At 36.1% G+C, this 21,007-nt stretch overlaps 1 protein-coding gene across 10 annotated transcripts in view; it reads left to right on the plus strand.

Moving 5' to 3' along the window:
- Positions 1 to 21,007, plus strand: part of RUBCN (rubicon autophagy regulator) — a 55,217-nt gene that overhangs the window by 3,286 nt on the left and 30,924 nt on the right. For all 10 annotated transcript variants that reach the window (XM_059391150.1, XM_059391151.1, XM_059391148.1 and 7 more), the window contains exon 2: positions 13,475 to 13,628. In XM_059391150.1, coding sequence (XP_059247133.1) covers positions 13,475 to 13,628 — 154 coding nt within the window. The remainder of the gene's footprint in view (positions 1 to 13,474; positions 13,629 to 21,007) is intronic.

The raw sequence follows: 21,007 nt of genomic DNA on the forward strand, positions 1-21,007 counted from the left end.
AAACTACTAAACGATGAAAGGAATGGTTCTTCTGGCTTTACTCTGCCACCCTATACTGCCTTAGGCTGTGCAGTCTGAACTTGAAACCCAGCTATATGCAGTTTTTCTGGTGCAGTGATCCAGATAGAGTCAAAATTGAAGTATTGAAATCCTTTTTAGTGTCTCCAAACTGAGCTCAGTCCATTGGTTAAAACTGTTCCATCTTCTGTTCTGTATCTCAGTTAATAGCATTTCCCACTCAGCAAACCCAAATTCCCTCAAAGTGACATTTTACTTTCCTCCTCATTCCCCTTATCAAGGTAGTTTCCAGGTCCTATGAATTTTGTTCCTGATTTTTCTCTGGGAGCTTTATTTCTTTCTCCATTTCCAAATATATTTGCTTGTATTACTGAAAAATCCAGGGAGTAATATTACTTCAGGCCTGACCAAGTATAGACTTAAATAAGAATTTGTCCCTCTCTGTGGGCTCTTCTTCCCTATGTGTTGTCTTCATTCAGACTTTTCTACAGGATAACCCTAATCAAGCCCAACCAAATCAAACCAAAACAACAAACAAACAAACAAAGCAATCCTAATAGGTATAACAAAAACAAAAATTTGGAGGCTGAGTATTTTTGGATTGACCTGAGTTATGTTCCCCTTCTTATAATCAGGGTATGGAATATGCCACTCTGTCAGGCCCAAATTATGTGCCCAACCCTGGATCCTGAGGCAAGGGTATACTTTCTTGGGACTTCATGTACCCGAGTATATGGCAGAGGGGTGATTCCCCTGTGGAAAAGGAGAGTTCTGTTACCAAAAGAAAGGGACATGAATTCTGGGCACATATAACCAATATATTCATCGAGGACCCTTTATGATCTCTCATTGTGGGCCGTCTCAGTAGCCTCCTAACTGACCTTCCAGTCTAAACTCTGGCCCTAATTCCAGACTGTCTCCACATAGCCACCACTTTAATCTTTTGCCAAGCAAAGTTATTATACTATTTTACTCGGAAATGTTTAATCTTTTCTTCTTGAAAAATAGAAAATAGTCAAAACTCCTCCCTGACATTTAATCCATACTTTAATCCCTGCGACATTCCCAGTTACAAAACCATGGCATTCACTGCCTCCTACATGTTCTTCTTCACCACTCTCATCCTTGTGTCTCCACATTCCCTGCAATCCCTCCTCCTTCACCTGGAAGGCTATTAGTCATCTTTTAAATAATGCTCCTTTAGAAGGCATCCCTGACCTGCCCTTCTCCATCTCTCTTTGTAACATATCTCTCTGCAGAACATAGTTATGTAAGTGCCCATTTCCCCCATTTCATTCTGAATACCTTGAGAGATGGAGACTCTTCGTCTTTTTTTTTTTTTTTTTAAAGATTTATTTATTTATTTATTTATTTGACAGAGAGAGATCACAGGTAGGTAGAGAGGCAGACAGAGAGAGAGAGAGAGAAGCAGGCTCCCTGCTGAGCAGAGAGCCCAATGCGGGACTCGATCCCAGGACTCTGAGATCATGACCTGAGCCGAAGGCAGCGGCTTAACCCATTGAGCCACCCAGGCGCCCCAGAGACTCTTCGTCTTTAACCACCATAAGCCCAGTGCCTCGCCCAGTGCCTAATGTAATCAACATTCTGTGAGTATTTATTCAAGGAATGGAAACATTAACAGTTTGGTCACGCGTCTTATAGTTGGGCAGCTGCCAGTGGTACTGTTGCCTTTGGAAGGGCCTCTTTTTTCCCTTTATCCCTATTCACTTTCACTTTTTTACATTTATCTTCATTTTCTATTTTCTTCCTTCCTTTCTCTTTTTTCTTTGACTGAGATAGGGGTTGACAGTTTATATAGAACTTGTAGTAAAGCAGGAGGATCAAATAATTTTTGAGCAATTCATACTGCTAGTCCAGTTATTAGTATACCTACCCCCATTGTCCACTGTCCCCCCAACCCCAACAACATATTGTTGATGCTTTGGGGGGAAATGCTATTGTGCAGAACAGAGGAGAGGGAGGCCTATCAGCAAACAGCAGGGACCCTAAGCTGAAGCTTATCCCAGTATCTATCCTCCCCACAGCTGGTCTGCTTTTTTTTTTTTTTTTTTTTTTTAAATTTTTCCCTTTTTTTTGGGGGGGGGGGGGGGGGGAGGAGAAAAGGCGGGGGGGGGGGGGGGAGAGGGAGAGAGAGAATCCTGATGCAGACATCATGCTAAGTGTGGAGCCTGACCTGGGGCTTGATCTCAGGACCCTGAGATCATGACCTGAGCCAAAACTAAGAGTCGGCTGGTTAACTGAGTGCACCACCTTGGCACCCCTGATCTGTTTTTTATAGCTCCTTTATCACTTCTTTTATTAAATGGAATCTTTTTGTGTGTGTTTTGTAATCTTTCCTTCCTAAGTTTCACCAGCCTGCCTATCTGGGTGGTTATAGACTAGCTCTGTCCAACATAATAGCCACTGGCCACATGTGGTGATTTAAGTTTAAATAATTAAAATTAAATAAAATCTAACATTTCAGTTCTTTAATCATACTAACCAGATTTCAAGCCCCTGGGGCTACTGTCTGCCATACTGGACAGCACACATATAGAACATTTCCAGCATCATAGAAAATTCAATTGAACAATGCTGTTACAGATTAAATTCTGAGTTTTTCAGTAAACAACTAGGTCATGCTTACATGTTTTTAGTTCCTCTGCATCAGGCTGACTTGAAGTTTAACCCACACTTGATTGAGAGGAGAGAGGATTATTAAAGGAAATCATAAATTATTAGCGACTAAATAGGGACTTGGCACTTCCTTTGTAAGGCCATGAAATTTACAGAAATCCTGCTAGATCATAGGAGTGAAGAGATGATGATTTTTTTTACTAGAAAATAGCAAGATCCCATAATTTCTAAAAGATTCTAAGACAGTCTCCCTATGAGCTTTCTCACTTGGATGCTTTGGCGAAGAAAGCATTCAGAGCCATGACATCATTCCATCTCCACCCCCTTCAATACCATGATTTTATTTTTGCCTTCTCGAGAATCCTTTGACAGTTTTAAATTTTCCAAGTTTTTTTTTCCCCTCTTTGTTCTACTTCTGTTATCTGCTTATTGTCTTATTGCTTTGTGGACAGAGAATATGCCTTGGAGGATTGAATAACTTTTTTTTATTGTGTGTACTTTAGTACAAGGCTAGATTTTGATTGTCCTATGCTTAAAAAAAAGTGTTCTTCAGGATGTAGTTTTCTAAATTTAAAGAACAACCTTATTATGTATAATATTATTCAGCTCTTCTAATCACTTTTTTACTTTTGATTTTTATGATCTGATAATTAATCTCCCATTACCATTGTTTTTTCTCTTCTATTTTCACTTTTTTAAAATTTTATTTTTAAGTAATCTCTATATGCAAGGTGAGACTTGAACCCACAACCCTGAGATCAAGAATCTCATTCTCCACTGACTGGGCCAACCAGGCACCCCTCGATTTTCTTTGTATGTTTTCTGTAGTTTTTGCTTCATATGTGTGTTTTGTTTTATATATATATATATATATATATATATGTATATATATATGTATATATATGCACATATATGTAAAATTATATATGTAATATATAATTTATATATTTTAAATTTATATATTATATATTTTTATTTATGTATATTTAATATATTTCAATCTATTTTATACATATACATTTTAGATATGTACGCACATATAAAATTTAAAATTTAATATAAAATTTAAATTTTTTTAAATTTTAAATTTAAATTTTAAAATTTTTTAAAAAAAGATTATTTATTTGAGAGAGAGAAAGAGAGAGAGAGTGCATGAGTGCACAGGATGGGGAGGGGCAGAGGGGGAGAGAGAGAGAGAGAATCTTTTTTTTTTTTTTTTTAAGATTTTTATTTATTTATTTGACAGAGAGAGAGATCACAAGCAGGCAGTGGCAGGCAGAGAGAGAGGGTAAAGCAGGCTTCCTGCTGAGCAGAGAGCCCGATGCAGGACTTGATCCCAGAACCCTGGGATCATGTCCTGAGCCGAAGGCAGCGGCTCAACCCACTGAGCCACCCAGGCGCCCAGAGAGAGAGAATCTTAAGCCAACTCCTTGCTGAGCATAGAGCCCAAAGCAGGGCTGGACCTCATGATTCTGAGATCATGACCTAAGTTGAAATCTAGAGTTGGCCACTTAACTAACTGAGCCACCCAGACTCCCTTGTTTTATATTTTGAGGCCATGTTATTAGATACCTAAAATTACTGAGAGCTACATCTTCATTATGGCTTCTTTGTCTTTTTAAATGATTTTTGCTTTAAATGCAGTCTTGATGTAATATCATAATTTCTGCCTACCTTTTTGCTTGATTGGTTCTTTGGTTTTAAATAGTTGTGTTTATTTCATTGACTTTTATTTTTATTTCATGTCTATTTTATCTTAATTCTGTCATCTTTTAAAAATGACTTTTTATTATGTTCTTTTGCTTTTTCTTTGCCTTGGCAATATTTAAGATAATCTAGTTTTAGTTGTAATGATGATTAGCTTTTACTTTAAAATAGTGTCCCTAAAACTGGAAGCAACTGAAGCACTGTCTTTCCTCCCCTACTTTTGCTCTCGAAGGTGGGGGGTGGTGTGCCTCCTTGCTTGTAAAGCATTGTGCTACCCAGATGTGACTCTAAGGTAATGAGATTGGCTTTCTTCTATGACTCAGGAAATTAACCTTACTGTTTTACAATAAAACCTTCTATGTTTCTACCATTCTATTAAGTAAGCAGATTTGAATCTCTGTTGTATACAAGATACTTCCAAGAGTCTTCTGAGGAAGTCTTCCTAGCTTTCCTGCTTAAGCAAGAGTACCCTGAGCATGATCAGGCCTTGGAATCTATGCTTATGAAGAGGAGATTTAGCCTGGTTTAAAATCAGTTGAGATATTCTTAAGATGCAGAGCACAGTGACAAGTCTTAATTTGTGTTACAGCCGGTCCTATCCTGGATAGTTTTGGCAGATTTTTTTCTGAGCAGAATGAGTAAGAAGGCTTTATTCAGGACCCCTTCTGATGTAGTTTGACTTACTATATTTATGCACTGGAAATTCGAAGAGGGAAAAGAAAAGAGAAAAGGAAAGGAATATCATTATCTACCCTATGATGGTGCTTTCTGTAGATTATCAATCACACTGAGGGAGCTGAAGCTTAGAAAATTTAAATGGCTTACCTAAGACTGCTTGACTAGTTTGTGGAGAGCTCGGATTCAAATTCAGGTTGGCCTGACTGTGAACCTTGCTCTCTTTCTGCTGCATGACATTTTCTCCCTCTTTCTAATAACAGCACATAAGAAATAGAAAAGACACGGTTTCTATCCTTAAGAAAACAAATCACATACAACAACAATTAAATAGCATTTTTTTAAAAGGATCATCAGGAGGAATGGTATATTGACAGCATATATTATGGGGTTTCCAACAAGGGAGTTATAGCTGGTCAAATTATTTAGAACTTCTTAGGAGAATGTTGAACGAGAGCTGAACCTGAATCCCTGAATGAGACAAGAGGAGAAGCATTTTAAGTGGAAAGATCTGTTAAATAAAACCATGCAAGTAGGTATGAGGTTGGCATGTTATAATAGAGTGTGGTGGGTAAAGAGACTGTTTTCAAATTGAGGAGTACCGAGTGGGAACGTTGGTATTTAGACTGGGGCTACATGATGGAGACTTTTTGAATTCCATACCAAGGAGTTTATATACCATCAATGGTTAGGTTTCTGACATAAGGGATTTAACTTTTGGTAAATCTGCTCATTGTTTAAATTAAATAAATTTAATATTCAAATGTAGTGTGATTGGTGAAGGATTTGTTGAATAGATTTGAAATTATAGGCATACCTAGGAGGACCACTTATTCCCCCCAGACATTAAGATTCTGCTGTCAGCCATTAAAGAGATGGAACTAGCCAATGATTGGGTTCTCCCAGGTGCCCCAGAGCTGAGAAACTACAGTAAAGTCAAGGATGTTTTTTCCTATGAGCATTATTTATTTTAAAACATCATAAATATTAACTGCATGCTGTACTCATTAAATACTATATAATTGAAACCAGGAAGTATGGAGCCAGATAAGAAAATTAAACAAATTAAATGTAGTAGTCTATTGTTACTTAAGTGTTACCAATAATTATTTCACTTAGCGATGTTTTCCTCTACTTTAAAGATCACTTCTTTTCAGGGAGTGCTTTTTGGTATTAAAAGTCCCAGGTGTTTGCCTGACCACAATCTTTCAGCCTAAGATGCCCTTCCCACTTTGGGGATTTAAAAATCCTTGATGGTACTTTCCAGCCTCTTGTTAGCTAATTTTGTTCAGATTCTTGATCTTTCATTAATTGCTAGAATTGTTTAGGAAGGGCTAAACAGGGATGCCTGGGTGGCTCAGTTGGTTAAGCATCTGCCTTCAGCTCAGGTCATGATCCCAGAATCCTGGGATCGAGTCCCTATCAGGCTCCCTGCTTGGCAGGGAACCTACTTCTCCCTGTGCCTGCCACTCTGTCTGCTTGTGTGCTCCTATGCTCTGTCTCTCTCTCTCTCTGACCAATAAATAAGTAAAATCTTTAAAAATAAAAAGAAAAGCTACAAAGAAGGAAGGGCTAAACAGTTTCTCTCCTCTGTATTTCCCTCACAGAACTAGAGGTAACTATTATTACATATCTCCATTTCTCTCAATATTTTTACCTGAGATCATAAATACAATTTTATATTCTGCCTTTTATACTTTAATATATCATTAACTTTGGGAACTTTTTCTAATCAAAGATTTTAATGGTTTCATGATATTCCATCATTTAGATATCACATACCTGTCTTCACATTTCAGGGATCAAATCATAATCTGACTTGGGACAACCTGACCTACAGTCTTGATTTCAGGTAGATACCTGAAATTGCAGATAAATGGCACACTGTGGAGGGGGTATGCCAATAAGTTGAAGCTATTTCCTTGTCCTTCCTAAAAAGGGCACTGGGGATCAAAGATATGCTTATATGTATTTCTTGGATTGAATCTCACTTTACAATAACTTATTATGTGTATATTATTTGTCATATATTTCACTTATTTTTAGTGATTATGTGTTAGTTATATGGCATAGCACTTTTCATTTATTTATTTATTATGTTTTCATTTAAATTCCAGTTAGTTAAATAGTGTAATATTATTTTCAGGTGTACAATATAGTGATTGGACACTTCCATATATCACCTGGGGCATTGCACTGTTTTAAAGAGATAAAATTTGTGGGGCACCTGGGTGGCTCAGTTGGTTAAGCATCCAGTTCTTGATTTTGGCTCAGGTCATGAGGTCAGGGTCATGACATCCAGCCCTGCACCAGCTCTGCGCTAGGTTGCGTATATCTTTTCAAATTAGTATTTTCATATTACGTAAAGAATATGGGTAGTAGAATTACTGTATCATAGGGTAGTTCTATTTTTTTAATTTTTGAGGAGACTCCACACTGTTTTCCACATTGACTGCACGACTTTGCATTCCTACCAACAGAGCAGGAGGGTTCCTTTTTCTTCTACATCCTCACCAGCACTTGCTGTTTCTTATGTTTTTGATTTCAGCCATTCTGGCAGATGTAGAGTGATACCTTATTGTGGTTTTGATTTGCATTCGCTTCATGATGAGTGAGGTTGAACATCTTTTCATGTGTCTGTTGGCTGTCTGTATGTCTTCTTTGTAGAAATGTCTGTTCATGTCTTGCGCCTGCTTTTTAATTGGATTATTTATTTTTTTGATGTTGAATTTTGGAAGTTCTTTATATATTTTGGATACTAACCCTTTATCAGATATGTCATTTGCAAATATTATCTTCCATTCTATAATTGTCTTTTAGTTTTGCTGATGGTTTCCTTTGCTGTGCAGAAGCTTTATTGTGATGTAGTCCCAGTAGTTTATTTTTGCTTTTGTTTCCCTTGCTTCAGGAGACATATTTAGAAAAATATTGCTAATGTCAGAGAATTACTGCCTGTGCTCTCTTCTAGAGCTCTCAGGTTTCAGATCTCACATTTAGGTCCTTAATCCATTTTGAGTTTATATTGTGTATATGTAAATTGGTCCAGTTTCATTCTTTCGCATGTAGCTGTCCGGTTTTCACAACACCATTTTTTGAAGAGACTGTCTTTTTCTAGTTACATCTTCTTGCCTCCTTTGTCAAAAATTAATTGACCATATAATCCTGAGTTTATTTCTGGGCTCTCCATTGTGTTCTATTGATGTGTGTCTGTTTTTGTGCCTGTTTTTGATTACTATAGCTTTGTAGTGTATCTTGAAATCTGGGCTTGTGATATTTCCAGTTTTGCTCTTCTTTTTCAAGATTGCTTTGGCTATTTGGTGTCTTTTGTGTTTCCATGCAATTTTTAGGATTGTTTGTTTTAGTTCTGAGAAGAATGCTATTTATACTTTGCTAGGGATTGCATTAAATCTGTAGATTGTTCTGGATAGTATGGACATTTTAACAGTATTTGTTTTTCCAGTCCATGAGCATGGAATATCTTTCCATTTGTTTGTGTTATCTTCAATTTCTTTCATCAGTGTTTCATTGTTTTCAGAATATACGTCTTTCACCTACTTGGTTAAGTTTATTTCTAGGTATTTTATTGTTTTGGTGTAATTGTAAATAGGATTTTTTAAAAAATTTCTCTTCCTGCTACTTCATTATTAGTGTATAGAAATGCAGCAAATTTCTGTATATTGGTTTTGTATCCTGTGATCTTACTGAATTCATTTATCACTACTAACAGTGTTTTGGTGGAATGTTTAGGATTTTCTGTAAATAGTATCATGTCATCTACAAATAAGGAAAGTTTTACTCCTTTTTTTTTTTTAAATCAATTTGGATGCCTTTTATTTCTTTTTGTTGTCTGATTGCTGTGGCTAGGACTTGCCCTACTATGAATAGAAAGGGGTGAAAGTGGACATCCTTGTTTTGTTCCTCTTGTTCCTGATCTTAGGGGAAAAGCTCTGCACTGAGTATGATGTTTGTTGTGTTTTTCTTATAAGACCTCTATTATGTTGAGGTATGTTCCCTCTAAATCTTTTTTGCTGAGCGTTTTTATAATAAATGGGTGTTGTACTTTGTCAAATGCTTTTTCTGCATCTATTGAAGTGATCATATAGTTTTTTAATTCTTTCTCTTGTTGATGTGGTATATCATACTGATTGATTTGTGAATATTGAACCACTCTTGTATCCCAGAAATAAATCCTGCTTGATTGTGAATGATAGTGAATGATTGTGATTGATAGTGAATGATTATTGTAACATATTGATGCTTTTGGTTTGCTAATATTTTTTGAGGATTTTTATATACATGTTCATCAGAGACATTGGGCTGTAGTTCTCTCACTCTTTCTCTCTCTCTCTCTCTCTTTTTTTGTAGCATATCTGGTTTTAGTATCACGGTAATGCTGGTTCCTTGAGTATTACTTCTGATTGTGACATGACATGACATGACATGACATGACAAGCTTAAGACTGAGCTGGCTTTTAGGAAAACTTTTTCCTTGAATAATCTTATTTGAGTTGCTTAAGCAATTTATGTTCCTCTTTAAAGGAGGAATGAAGTCAAAATTCTCCCCCCCCCCAAAAATATGTGGGACTTTATTCTGAGGTTTTTGATGAAAGTGATTCGAGTAGGGATGGATTATGCTGTCCCTTGCCACTTAGGCCTGATTTTTCCTTGGCACATGATGAGATGCTTAGAAAGACTTTTAATTTACAGTGATTAAGGGAGAGCACTCTGTGTACTTGCAAAAGTGGCTCTGCAAAGAACTACTTTGAACCTAATATACTTCAAAGACCTTACCTTTGCCCAGGTAAAGATTACATATGAATCCAAGGTGATACTATTCAAATAATTATTACCAAGCAGGTTTGCCCCAAGAAAGACTGACCTTACTTGCTGAAAATGTGGTTCAAGAATGCAGAGTCATATTTGATTTCTCATGCTGATCTGTTTACTTGCATCCAAGATTCAGGTATGAATAGATTAGTCCCACCACTGTGTATGGGCTTCAGTTGAGTTTAGCATTTCAACTCTCTGAAAGTGGTAACTGTATCATTAGGGTAAAGGAACCTCAAAAGGTAAAGATACTAAATAGACTATGTAAATCAAAATTTTAAAAGTTTACTTTTCTTTGAGCATATACCAAATGTAAGTGATTTGGTATATCTTAGAATAAGAGCCACATTCTTTTGTAGCTTTGGTACCTTAGGGACACTATAGTATGGGGAGGGAAAGTTCCTTAGCTTTGTCCAGAAGTTGGTAGTAGATCTGAATGCTCAGGTTTCTTGGATTTCAGGATTCTTTATATAATTTTGGAATCACAGCCTAGTAGGATGATGGGGTATTTGTGTCTGCTTTCAGAATTTATCACGATAGTTCTTTGACAGTTAAGCTTGTAAGATCAAGAATAAATCAGAAGTATTGCTCAGCCATCAAAAAGAATAAAATCTTGCCATTTTCAATGACATTAATAAAACTAGAGGGTATTATGCTAAATGAGATAAGTCAGAGAAAGAGAAATACCATATGATTTCACTCATATGTGGAATTTAAGAAACAAAATAGATGATCATAGGGGAAGGGAAGGAAAAATAAAGTAAGATGAAAACAGAGAGGGAGGCACACCAGAAAAGATTCTGAACTCTAGGAAATAAACTGAGGGTTGCTAGAGGGGAGGTGGGTTGGGGAATGGGATAAATGGGTGATGGGCGTCAAGGAGAGCACCTGATGTAATAATGAGCACTGGGTGTTATATGCAACTGATGAATCACTAAATTCTACTCCTGAAACTAATAATATAGTATATGTTAACTAAACTGAGTTTAAATAAAAAATTTTTTTAAAGATTAAATCAGAATAAATCAGAACATAGATACGCAAAGTTGCTTTAGTAAACAAACTGCTCTCAGGCCTACAAGACGTGATTGTAACCTGTTGAAATGTGAAAACCGTGTCTATCTGAACAGACCAGATTAACCCTAAGGAAGCATAGGAGTTGGAGAATCACTGAAGCAGAAGTTGGTAGTCAGATGGCCTCTGTGATGGTAGTTTCTCACAATGTAACAATAAGTGGCATTTTAATGGCCATCTAAGTCCCTTGTGCATCTTAGTTATTTGAGATATCGCTAAGGACTGGTATGGAAATAGAACAGGGAAGTGGCCAACAAGTACATGGAGGGGTGCTCAGCATCATCAGTCATCAGGGAAATGCAAATCAAAACTATTTTGAGTTATCACCTCACACCTTTTAGAAGGGCCGTTATCAAAAAGATGAATGACAGGTGTTGGTGAGAATGTAGAGAAAAGGGAATCCTTGTGCACTTTTGGTGGGAATATAGTGGTGCAGCCACTGTAGAAAACAGTATGGAGATTCCTCAAAATTAAAAATAGAAATACATTTGATTCAGCAATTTCATTTCTGGGTCTGTATCCAAAGGAAACAAAAACAGGATGCTGAAGAGATATCTGTACCCCAGTATTCACTGAAGCAGTATTTATAATAGGCAAGGCATGGAAACAACCTTAGTATCCACTGATAGATGAATGGATAAAGAAAATGTCACACACACACACACACACACACACACACACACACGGGAATATTATTCAGCCCTAAAAAAGGGAATCCTGCCATTTTTGACAATATGGATGGACCTTTAGAGCTTTATGTTAAATGAAATAAGTCAGTTCGAGAAAGACAGATACTGTATGCTCTCACTTATATGTGGAGTCTAGAAAAGTCAAACTCATAGAAACAGAGAACAGATTGATTGGTGGTTGCTAGAGGTGGGGGTGTGGGGAATGAGGGTGAAGGTGGTCCAAAGATACAAACTTCCAGTAATAAGATAAATAAATTCTGGGGATGTAATGTACAGCATGGGTGACTATAGTTAACAATACTGTATTATATATTTGAAAGTTGCTAAGAAAGTAGATCTAAATGTTCTCATCACAAGAAAAAATTTCTAACTTTGTTCGGTGATTAATGTTAACTAATTTTATTGTGGTAATCATTTTATAATATGTATATCAAATCCTTATGTTATATACCTTAAAGTAATATAATATGTCAATCATATCTCAATAAAAGTGGGGAAGAAAGAAATGGCTCAAGTGAGTTTGGTGACTTGAATGTTGAATGGTGTAAGGTTGTCTCCCAGTTTGAATAAATTCTTGGTCTTAATGTTTTGAGAGCGGAAGACCAGATTGAGATTCATCTGACTTTCTCTTTTTAGATGACACTTTTATACTGGACCTAGCTTTGTTCATCTTATTTTGTCTTACTGTACTCATCCACTTTTAAAAATGACTCAGAAAGTGTACAAATAAGTTATAAATAGTTTTGTATACATAGTTTTGTATAAATAGTTTTGAATAAATTTATATAAATTTTGTATAAATAGTTTTTGTATAAATAGTTTTGAATACAGATAGAAAAGATTCAGAATGCTTCTAAAGGTATTTAAATGATGTAAAATAGTATGATGAAAGTTACCTGAAAAAAATTATTCCTGTGACTGTCCTTGGAAAGTATTAAGAGTAGTATTCTAATGAGAAATGGAAGGGCAAGGTAAAGTGTGCAGTATAACAATTTTCAGACTTTTCCTCTTCAGTACTTTAGATTGTTCAGAATAAGCCAAAAGTTGACTGATTTGGGGGCATGTCCCTAAATGACTTAGTGCAAACAAAACATTTTTTTTTAAAGATTTTATTTATTTATTTGACAGAGAGAAATCACAAGTAGATGGAGAGGCAGGCAGAGAGAGAGAGAGGGAAGCAGGCTCCCCGCTGAGCAGAGAGCCCGATGCGGGACTCGATCCCAGGACTCCGAGATCATGACCTGAGCCGAAGGCAGCGGCTTAACCCACTGAGCCACCCAAACAAAACATTTTTGTCTTTATTTTAGCTTAAAGAACTATGGGGGGAAGTAATGGATAATTTATATTCTTAACCATAATACTTGTGTACAGGTATGTGTACTCAGTGCATGGAAATATAGTGAATAAAAATTCATTTTTTACTTTTTTACTTGGAAAAAGATTTCTGGTTTTGAGCAATGCCCTCATCTCTTTATATGTTGCTCATGTACTACTATCATTTCCAGAAATGGATCTTAATGGGTCACACTCCTAGAAACATGGGTTATAGGTTATTTATGTGAGAATTAAATGAGATAATAGATGAAGATCACCTTACGATGCATAATATGCCACATTAAGATTGAGGGAGTTTTCTTTGTTTTGTCTTTTTTTTTTTTTTTAATCTTAGTGTTCTTTACAACTTAAGTTCTTCCAGAATTGGGTTTTATGCCCAAGTAAAAAATTAATAGGGGATAAAATGTTAGGATATAGGGCAGGAGGCTTCTTGGCTTAGACTTTCTTTGACATGATTAGGATCAGATACAACAAAGTTAACTAACCATTGATTATAATTGATGCCCTTGCAGGAGGGAGCACTGGCAGTTGCTGGGTAATTTGAAGACTACCGTGGAGGGTTTGGTGTCAGCCAACAGTCCCAATGTCTGGTCCAAGTATGGTGGCCTGGAACGGCTTTGCAGAGACATGCAAAGCATCCTCTATCATGGGCTCATCCATGACCAGGTATGTGAACTTCTTCTTTTCTTCCAGATTGACTGCACCACTTGTTGGAAAGACAAAATTGCATTAAGGTGTTGGCAGGGAGAAGATGAAGGCTCCTAGTCTGAGAGTCCTTGAGGATAGGACTGTAACATGATGATCATGAGGAGGACAATAAGGACAATAATGACGAATCACTAGGATTTTTCTCTTAGGAGCACCCTAGGAGAAGTATTTACAGAATATTGTCATTTTTATAATATCCTTTGAGCATCATTTTGTAGGTAACTCGTTGATTCTTGGGAGTGGTAGTTTAAGTTATAGCTTAATTTTTTTAAATATAAAGTTTATTAATGTTGAGTTCTTTTCTGTAATATCCTCAAACACTCTAATAAACTTGGAGTATTGATAATGAATAGAATGTAATAATACTTAATGGTTTTGCTTCGTCTTTGGCAGTTACTCCATTTGCAGTGTTTTAGATAAGGTTCATATCTGGGTATAATTGTCAAGTGAGTCATTGGCTCTGGTATGCTACTTTAAAAAAAATCAGACCTCACAAATATGTGCATAATCATGTGTTCCCAAACACTCATGCTCATCCCATGTCAGGGTCTAAGTATTCTTCCCTGGAACTCTCTCCCTTGAGCCAAGCTTGTCTTTTTCTTTTTCTTCTTCTTTATCTCTCTTTTTAAAAAAAGATTTTATTTATTTATTTGACAGAGAGAGAGATCACAAGTAGGCAGAGAGGCAGGCAGAAAGAAAGGGGGAAGCAGGCTCCCCGCTGAGCAGAGAGCCCAATGCAGGGCTTGATCCCAGGACCCTGAGATCATGATCTGAGCCAAAGGCAGAGGCTCACCCCACTGAGCCACCCAGGCGTGCTGTCTTTTTCTTTTTTAATCAGAATTTATTCTCAACTAGACTAGCAGTCACACTGAAAAAGAGCTAATCAAATAATTAGCATTAAGGAATTCATATGCTACCCTCCCGTCTAAAAATATGTGTATATTCCGAACAGTATCTTTAAACTAATGTTCTTACTGGATATTTTCAGAACTCAGTGGAGAAGTTGGCTTAGGTAAGATTTTCTTTATTCAAAATAAGTTCTGAAAGTGAGGCTCTCTCAAAGGGTTTCTTTTTCTTCTTTTAAAGATTTTACTTATTTATTTGACAGAGAGAGACAGATCACAGGTAGGCAGAGAAGCAGGCAGAGAGAGAGGGGGAAGCAGACTCCCCGCTGAGCAGAGAGCCTGATGCGGGGCTTGATCCCAGGACCCTGAGATCATGACCTGAGCGGAAGGTAGAGGCTCAAGAGTTTCTTAATAGTTACTATTATTCAAACACCGTTCTAGGAATTTGGAAGCAGCATTGTGTAGTAGAATGATAAAAGTCTTTGGAATCAGATAGAACCCAGATTGAAATCTAGACACAACGCTCGGGTCCTTGGGGAAAAAAATGAAATAGTAGTTACCGTTACAGATTTCTGAGTTGAACTGTTCATATTTTAATCCCAGCTTCAGCACTATGTGGTATGGATAAGTTACTGCTTTATGCCTCTGTTTACTCATTTGTAAAATGAGATAACACTGGTACCTACCTCATAGGATTATTGTGAGAATTGAATGAGATAATATACATGAAAAGCTTTAAGAAACATAAGAAATTGACAGTTGATCTTAACTATTAGGTAATATTAATTTTTTGAGCATTGTTTTTCTCATCTATAAAAATGAGGATAATATTTACATCATAATGTTTGATGGAAAGGTTAAATAAACTAGCATAAAAATTTGCATAGTACAGTTTGTGGCACACAGGAAATAATAAATGTTTCTTTCATTTTTTAAGTTTCAAGTTACATGTAGTCTGATGGGAAAAAAAATAGTTATAGTTATGAAGACGGGAATGTATAGAACAAATTAGTTAACCCACTACAGTCTGGTTTTTTGCCATACCACTGGTGATCCTGCTACTGAAATTTAGGTAAAATGATGTCCATGTTATCAGATACATGAACGTTTCTTCTCCTTTGAACCCTGTCTGATGTTCTTTACTGTTGATCATCATCACACCTTGACTTATACAGCATTATTATCTTCTAATGTCATAGAGTCTTCCTACCTCTGTGACCATTCCTTCTTAGTTTCTTTCTCTGGAATCTCTTCTTCTTGGATTCTAGCTTTTAATGGGATTCTGTCCTACATCCTTATCTTGTCTTACTTTGTACATTTTCCGGAAACAGCCTCATCCACTTGCATTGTTTTAACTATCACCTGTGCACTAAATACCCCCAGCTCAGACACCTCTGCTGAACTCCAGATCCATAAGACTAGCTGTCTGCTATACGTTATCATCTAGCAGTCTGTTGTACAGGCCAAGCAGAACATGACCCAAAACAAACTTATTTTCCTCATTAGATTGCCCTTCCTCCTATTTTTAACACTGATTTGTGACCTTGCCAAGCCAGAACCTTGGGAATCATGCCACATGTTGTATAAAAACTCAATATAAGTTTCCCAGGCTGATGACCAAAATAACTACCAGATTAGTGTCGCTACCATTTAGTGGTTAAGCACTTGCATTTTGATAGCAAAAAGGTTCTTTTCTTGGCTCTGTTACTAATTTTACATCATCGTCTAGAGTAATCACTTCCCCATATTACAAGACAGTTTTCCCATCTGTGCCAGAAAGAGAAAATGTCATAATGAAATAGTAAAGTAATGGGATTCCAAATGAAGGATGCTTGGTAAATGCAAAACAATATTAGCGTATCTTGTTAGAATTATTAACGAATGATATCTGTGAAAGCATGTGGTTATCAGAATGAAAAATATTAAAGTATATGGTCATCTGCAGAAAAGCATTAGTGTTAATAAGTGAAAACAGAGTAAACCAGGCAAAGCTGTCTTGAACACACTTTTCAGCTGCAGACTGTAATGGAAAGAATCATGACCAGAAGATCCATACCAGTTTCACTGCTACCCTCTTCTGCCTTGTGAAGACCTAACAATTAATGGCTGTGTCAGGGACTTATTTCTCCCTCTCATTTCCTCCCCAAAGATTAATGCTTTCAAAGGCTTCTGGCTGCTGCGTCATCAGGAAGCTATTCTGGGTGTTGTGCCCTTGGAGAGGGGGAAGGGATACAGTGATTCATGCTGGTCATATCTATTTTGTGCTTTCATAAGGATGTGTTATGGAATGTGAACTTTATTTTTTAAATCACTCAGGGCCTTATGAAAGCTAGAACATCATGATCATATTTTTAGATTATTTTTCTTGACAGCCTGCATCTGGGCTACCTTTTAGTTTTCCCGTAAGGCAAGGCATATTTGATCTTTTCCTATCTACTGCTTAGAAATGTGGAGACATTCAGTCCCTAAGATTCCTCAGCTAAATACGAGAAATAAAAAGATCTCCCCTCTTTTCCACTGCCAAGAAGAAGCCTCTTCTTGGTGGTCTAATTTAAAAAATAACCATAACAACACAAAGATTTCTGTGTGTTTTTTTTCCTGAATATATTAGTTAAATATTTTTATTTGTTGAAAATTTGGAAAATAGCAAAAAAGAATTTGAAGAAAGTAAATATCACCTTCAAGTCAACACCAAGTATTATTGCTTCTTAACATTTTGATAGATCTTATTTTTTTTCTACACATTCATGTGCTTTTTAAAATATTAAGATTATATTATACATATCATTCTGTAACTTGCTTTAAAATATTTAATTTTTTAAATAAACAATACCTTTATATGGTTTTAAAAAAGCATATAACTATAGTCAGTGAAATATCTTATTTCCTTCCAGTCCTGCAGGTAACTACTATTTACCAGTTTCTTTCCAGAGAATTTTTATGTTTATAAAAGACTTTATGAATAATTTTCTTTGCTATATTTCCTGATTTTTTTCACACAAATAAAAGCATGCTGTAATTACTATTCTGCACCTTGGTTTTTTTCTCTTGATATATCTTGTAATTCATTCCAAATCATCATATAAAGCATTTTTTTTTCTTTTTTACATGTATCATTTTATAATATTCCATTGTATGTGCCATAATTTATGTAGCCAGTTCCCTGGTAATGGACTTTTAGATTACTTCCAGTCATTTATAGTTAGTAACAGTGCTATAATGGATAAATCCTTTACAATAGGATATTCCTAGAAGTAGAATTTTTAGGCTAGAGGTTATGAGCATTTCAATTCTGATAGATACTGCTAAATTGCCCTTCAGGAAGTTATGCCTATTTACATCCTCACCAACAAGGTATAAGAGTATTTGCTTCGCCAGTATAGTGTGTTATTAAACTATAAACTATCCCCAATATGATAGATAAATGTTACATTTCTCTCATTATGAAAGATGTTTATGAGAGCCTTTTCTGTGAACTTTTTCCAATTTTCCCCCCTTTTCCTTAGATTGTTAGTCTTTTCCCAGGGATTTGTAAGAGTTCTTTATTAATGGTATTAATCCTTTGTCTGTAATGTGAATTGCAAATATTTTTTCCTGGTTTGTCTTTTGCCATTTCAAATGGTGGCTTTTATATGCAGAAATATCTGAGAGGGGTGGCAGAGGGAGAGGGAGAGAGAATCTTTTATTTATTTATTTATTTATTTATTTTTAGAGAGCGCACACACACATATGCACTCGTGGTGGGGAGGTGCAGAGGGAGAGAGAGAATCTCAAGCCGACTCCCCACTCACTGATCATGGATACCCACACGGGGGATTGATCTCACAATCCTGAGATCATGACCTGAGCCATAATCAAGAATTGGACACTTAGGGACACCTGGGTGGCTCAGTCAGTTAAATGGCTGCCTTCAGCTCAGGCCATGATCCCAGAGTCCTGGGATTGAGTCCCACAGTGGGCTGCTTGCTATGTGTGTGGAGTCTGCTTCTTCCTCTGCCTGCAGCTCCCCCTGCTTGTGCTCTCTCTCTCTCTCTCTGTTTCTCTCTCTCTGACAAGCAAATAAATAAAATCTTTAAAAAAAAAAAAAAAAAAAAAGAGTTGGACGCTTAACTGATCCACCCAGGCACCTCTCTGATTTTTAGTAAGTCAAATTGATCATTTCTCTCAGGGCTTCTGGGCTCTGTATGATGCTTTAAAAGGGCTTCCCCACTGTACGATTATTAAAAACATTTCTCCATGGTTTCTTCTATTAATGACCCAATTTTTTACATTTAAACTGTTTCATCTGTAATTTATTTTGAATATACTTAATTCTCTTGACACACAGATCTATTTCTGGTTTTTTATTATGGTCTCTTGTTCTCTATTTTGTGTCATCACCACTCAGTTTTAATTATTGTAGCTTTTCATTATGGTAGGAATAGCCCCTCACTTGTACAAAGACATATGTTGATTTTTTCCCCCGACATTCAAATATTTGTCATTCTATTTACCTCTTAACTGCTTCATCATTTTTGGATAAGGACAGGAAAATCTTATACAATGTGATCTGAATCATTTTCTGATTAGTGAGGGCAGTTAAGGAGTCATTCACACATTTTATTTTATTTTATTTTATTTTATTTTAAAACATCTAAAATTACATTTGTTCAACAGTCTTTAGATAATAGAGCCAAAACCTTTTCTGGGAGTGTGGAGCCACTGATGAAGTTTCGTATCATCTTTCTCGAATACCTTGTACTCATAATATGTGATACAGGACTTATGATTTTAATTTCTTTATTCTGGACTGGCAATTTAAAGATCCTATAATGTGAGTATAAAACCAACATTTTTGTTTTTTTTTCCTTCTGACTTTGAAAGTCATTTTGCGTCTACATAATTTGACATCAAGTTTTTATAGAAGTTTTTTTGTGGGCATAAATTTTCAGCTCCTTTGGGTAAATACCAAGGAATGTAATTGCTGGATCCTATGGTAGGAGTATGTTTAGTTTAATTTAGTTTTGTTTTTTTTTTTCAAAGTTGGTAAGTATAGTTATTTTTTTCCTTTTTTAATTAATATATAATGTATTATTTGTTTCGTGGGTACATGTCTGTGATTCATTAGTCTTACACAATTAATAGTACTTACTATAGCAAGAGTATGTTTAGTGTTGGAAGAAACTGCTAAACTGTCTTCCCACGTAGCTGAACTGGGCTGCCCGGGTGGCTCAGTGGATTAAGCCTCTGCCTTCAACCCAGGTCATGATCTCAGAGTCCTGAGATAGAGCCCCGCATCGTACTCTCTGCTCGGCGGGGAGCCTGCTTCCCCCCCATCTCTCTGCCTGCTCTTCTGCCTACTTGTGCTCTCTCTCCCTCTGTCAAATAAAAAAATTAATGAAAAAAAATTAAAAGTCCAAAGTAGCTGTACCATTTTGTACTGTCGCCAGCAATGAATAAGAGTTCCTTTGCTCCACATCCTCACCAGCAATTAGTGTTGGCATTGTTTTGGTTTTGGGCCATTCTAATATAAGTATATAGTGGTAGTGTGTTGTTTTAATTTACATCTCCCTGATGATATATGATGTGGCATGTCTTTTCATGTGCTTATTTATATATCTGTATATCTTTGGCAAGGTGTCTGTTAAAGTCTTTCGCCCATTTTTTAAGTCATATTGTTTGTTTTCTTATTGTTGTGTTTTTAAGAGTTCCTCTTATGTTTTGGATAACATCCCTTTATCACATGCGGCTTTGCAAAAATTTTCTCCCAGTTTGTGGTTTGTCTTTTCCTTCTCTTGGCATGTTGGTCACAGAGCAAAAGTGTTTAATTTTAGGGAAGTCTGCCTTATCAGTTCTTTGTTTCATGGGTCATCCTTTTGGTCTTGTATCAAAAAAGTCATTACCATACCCAAGGTCATCTAGATTTCTAGCTGTATTATCTTCTAGGAGATTTATAGTTTTGCATTTTACATTTAGGTCTATGACTCCTTTTGACTTAATTTTTGTGACAGGTGTAAGATCTGTGTCTAGATTCATTTTTTTGCATGTGGATATCCAATGTTTTAGCACCATGTTGAAAATACTATCATTGATCCATTGTATTGCCTTTGCTCTCTTGTCAAAGATTAGTTGATTTTATTGATGTGTCTGTTTCTGAGCTCTCTATTCTGTTTCATGGTCTGTTTTTCTGTTTTTTTCCCAATAATACATTGCCTTGATTACTGTGCCTTTATATAAGTCTTCAAGTCAGATAGTGTCAGTCCTTTTTGAAGAAAAACTTTGCTCTTGTCTTTCAATATTGTTTTAGCTATTCTGAGTCTTTTGCTTTTCCATATAAACTTTACAATGAGTTGGTTGATATCCAAAAAATAACTTGCTAGGATTTTGATTGGATTGTATTGAATCTATAGATCAAATTGGGAAGAACTGACATTTGACAATATTGAGTCTTCCTATCCATGAACATGGATTATCTCTGTATTTATTTAGTTCTTTGCTATCTTTTATTAGTGT

This window comes from Mustela nigripes, chromosome 2 (assembly GCF_022355385.1).
Source record: "Mustela nigripes isolate SB6536 chromosome 2, MUSNIG.SB6536, whole genome shotgun sequence".
NCBI lineage: Eukaryota > Metazoa > Chordata > Mammalia > Carnivora > Mustelidae > Mustela > Mustela nigripes.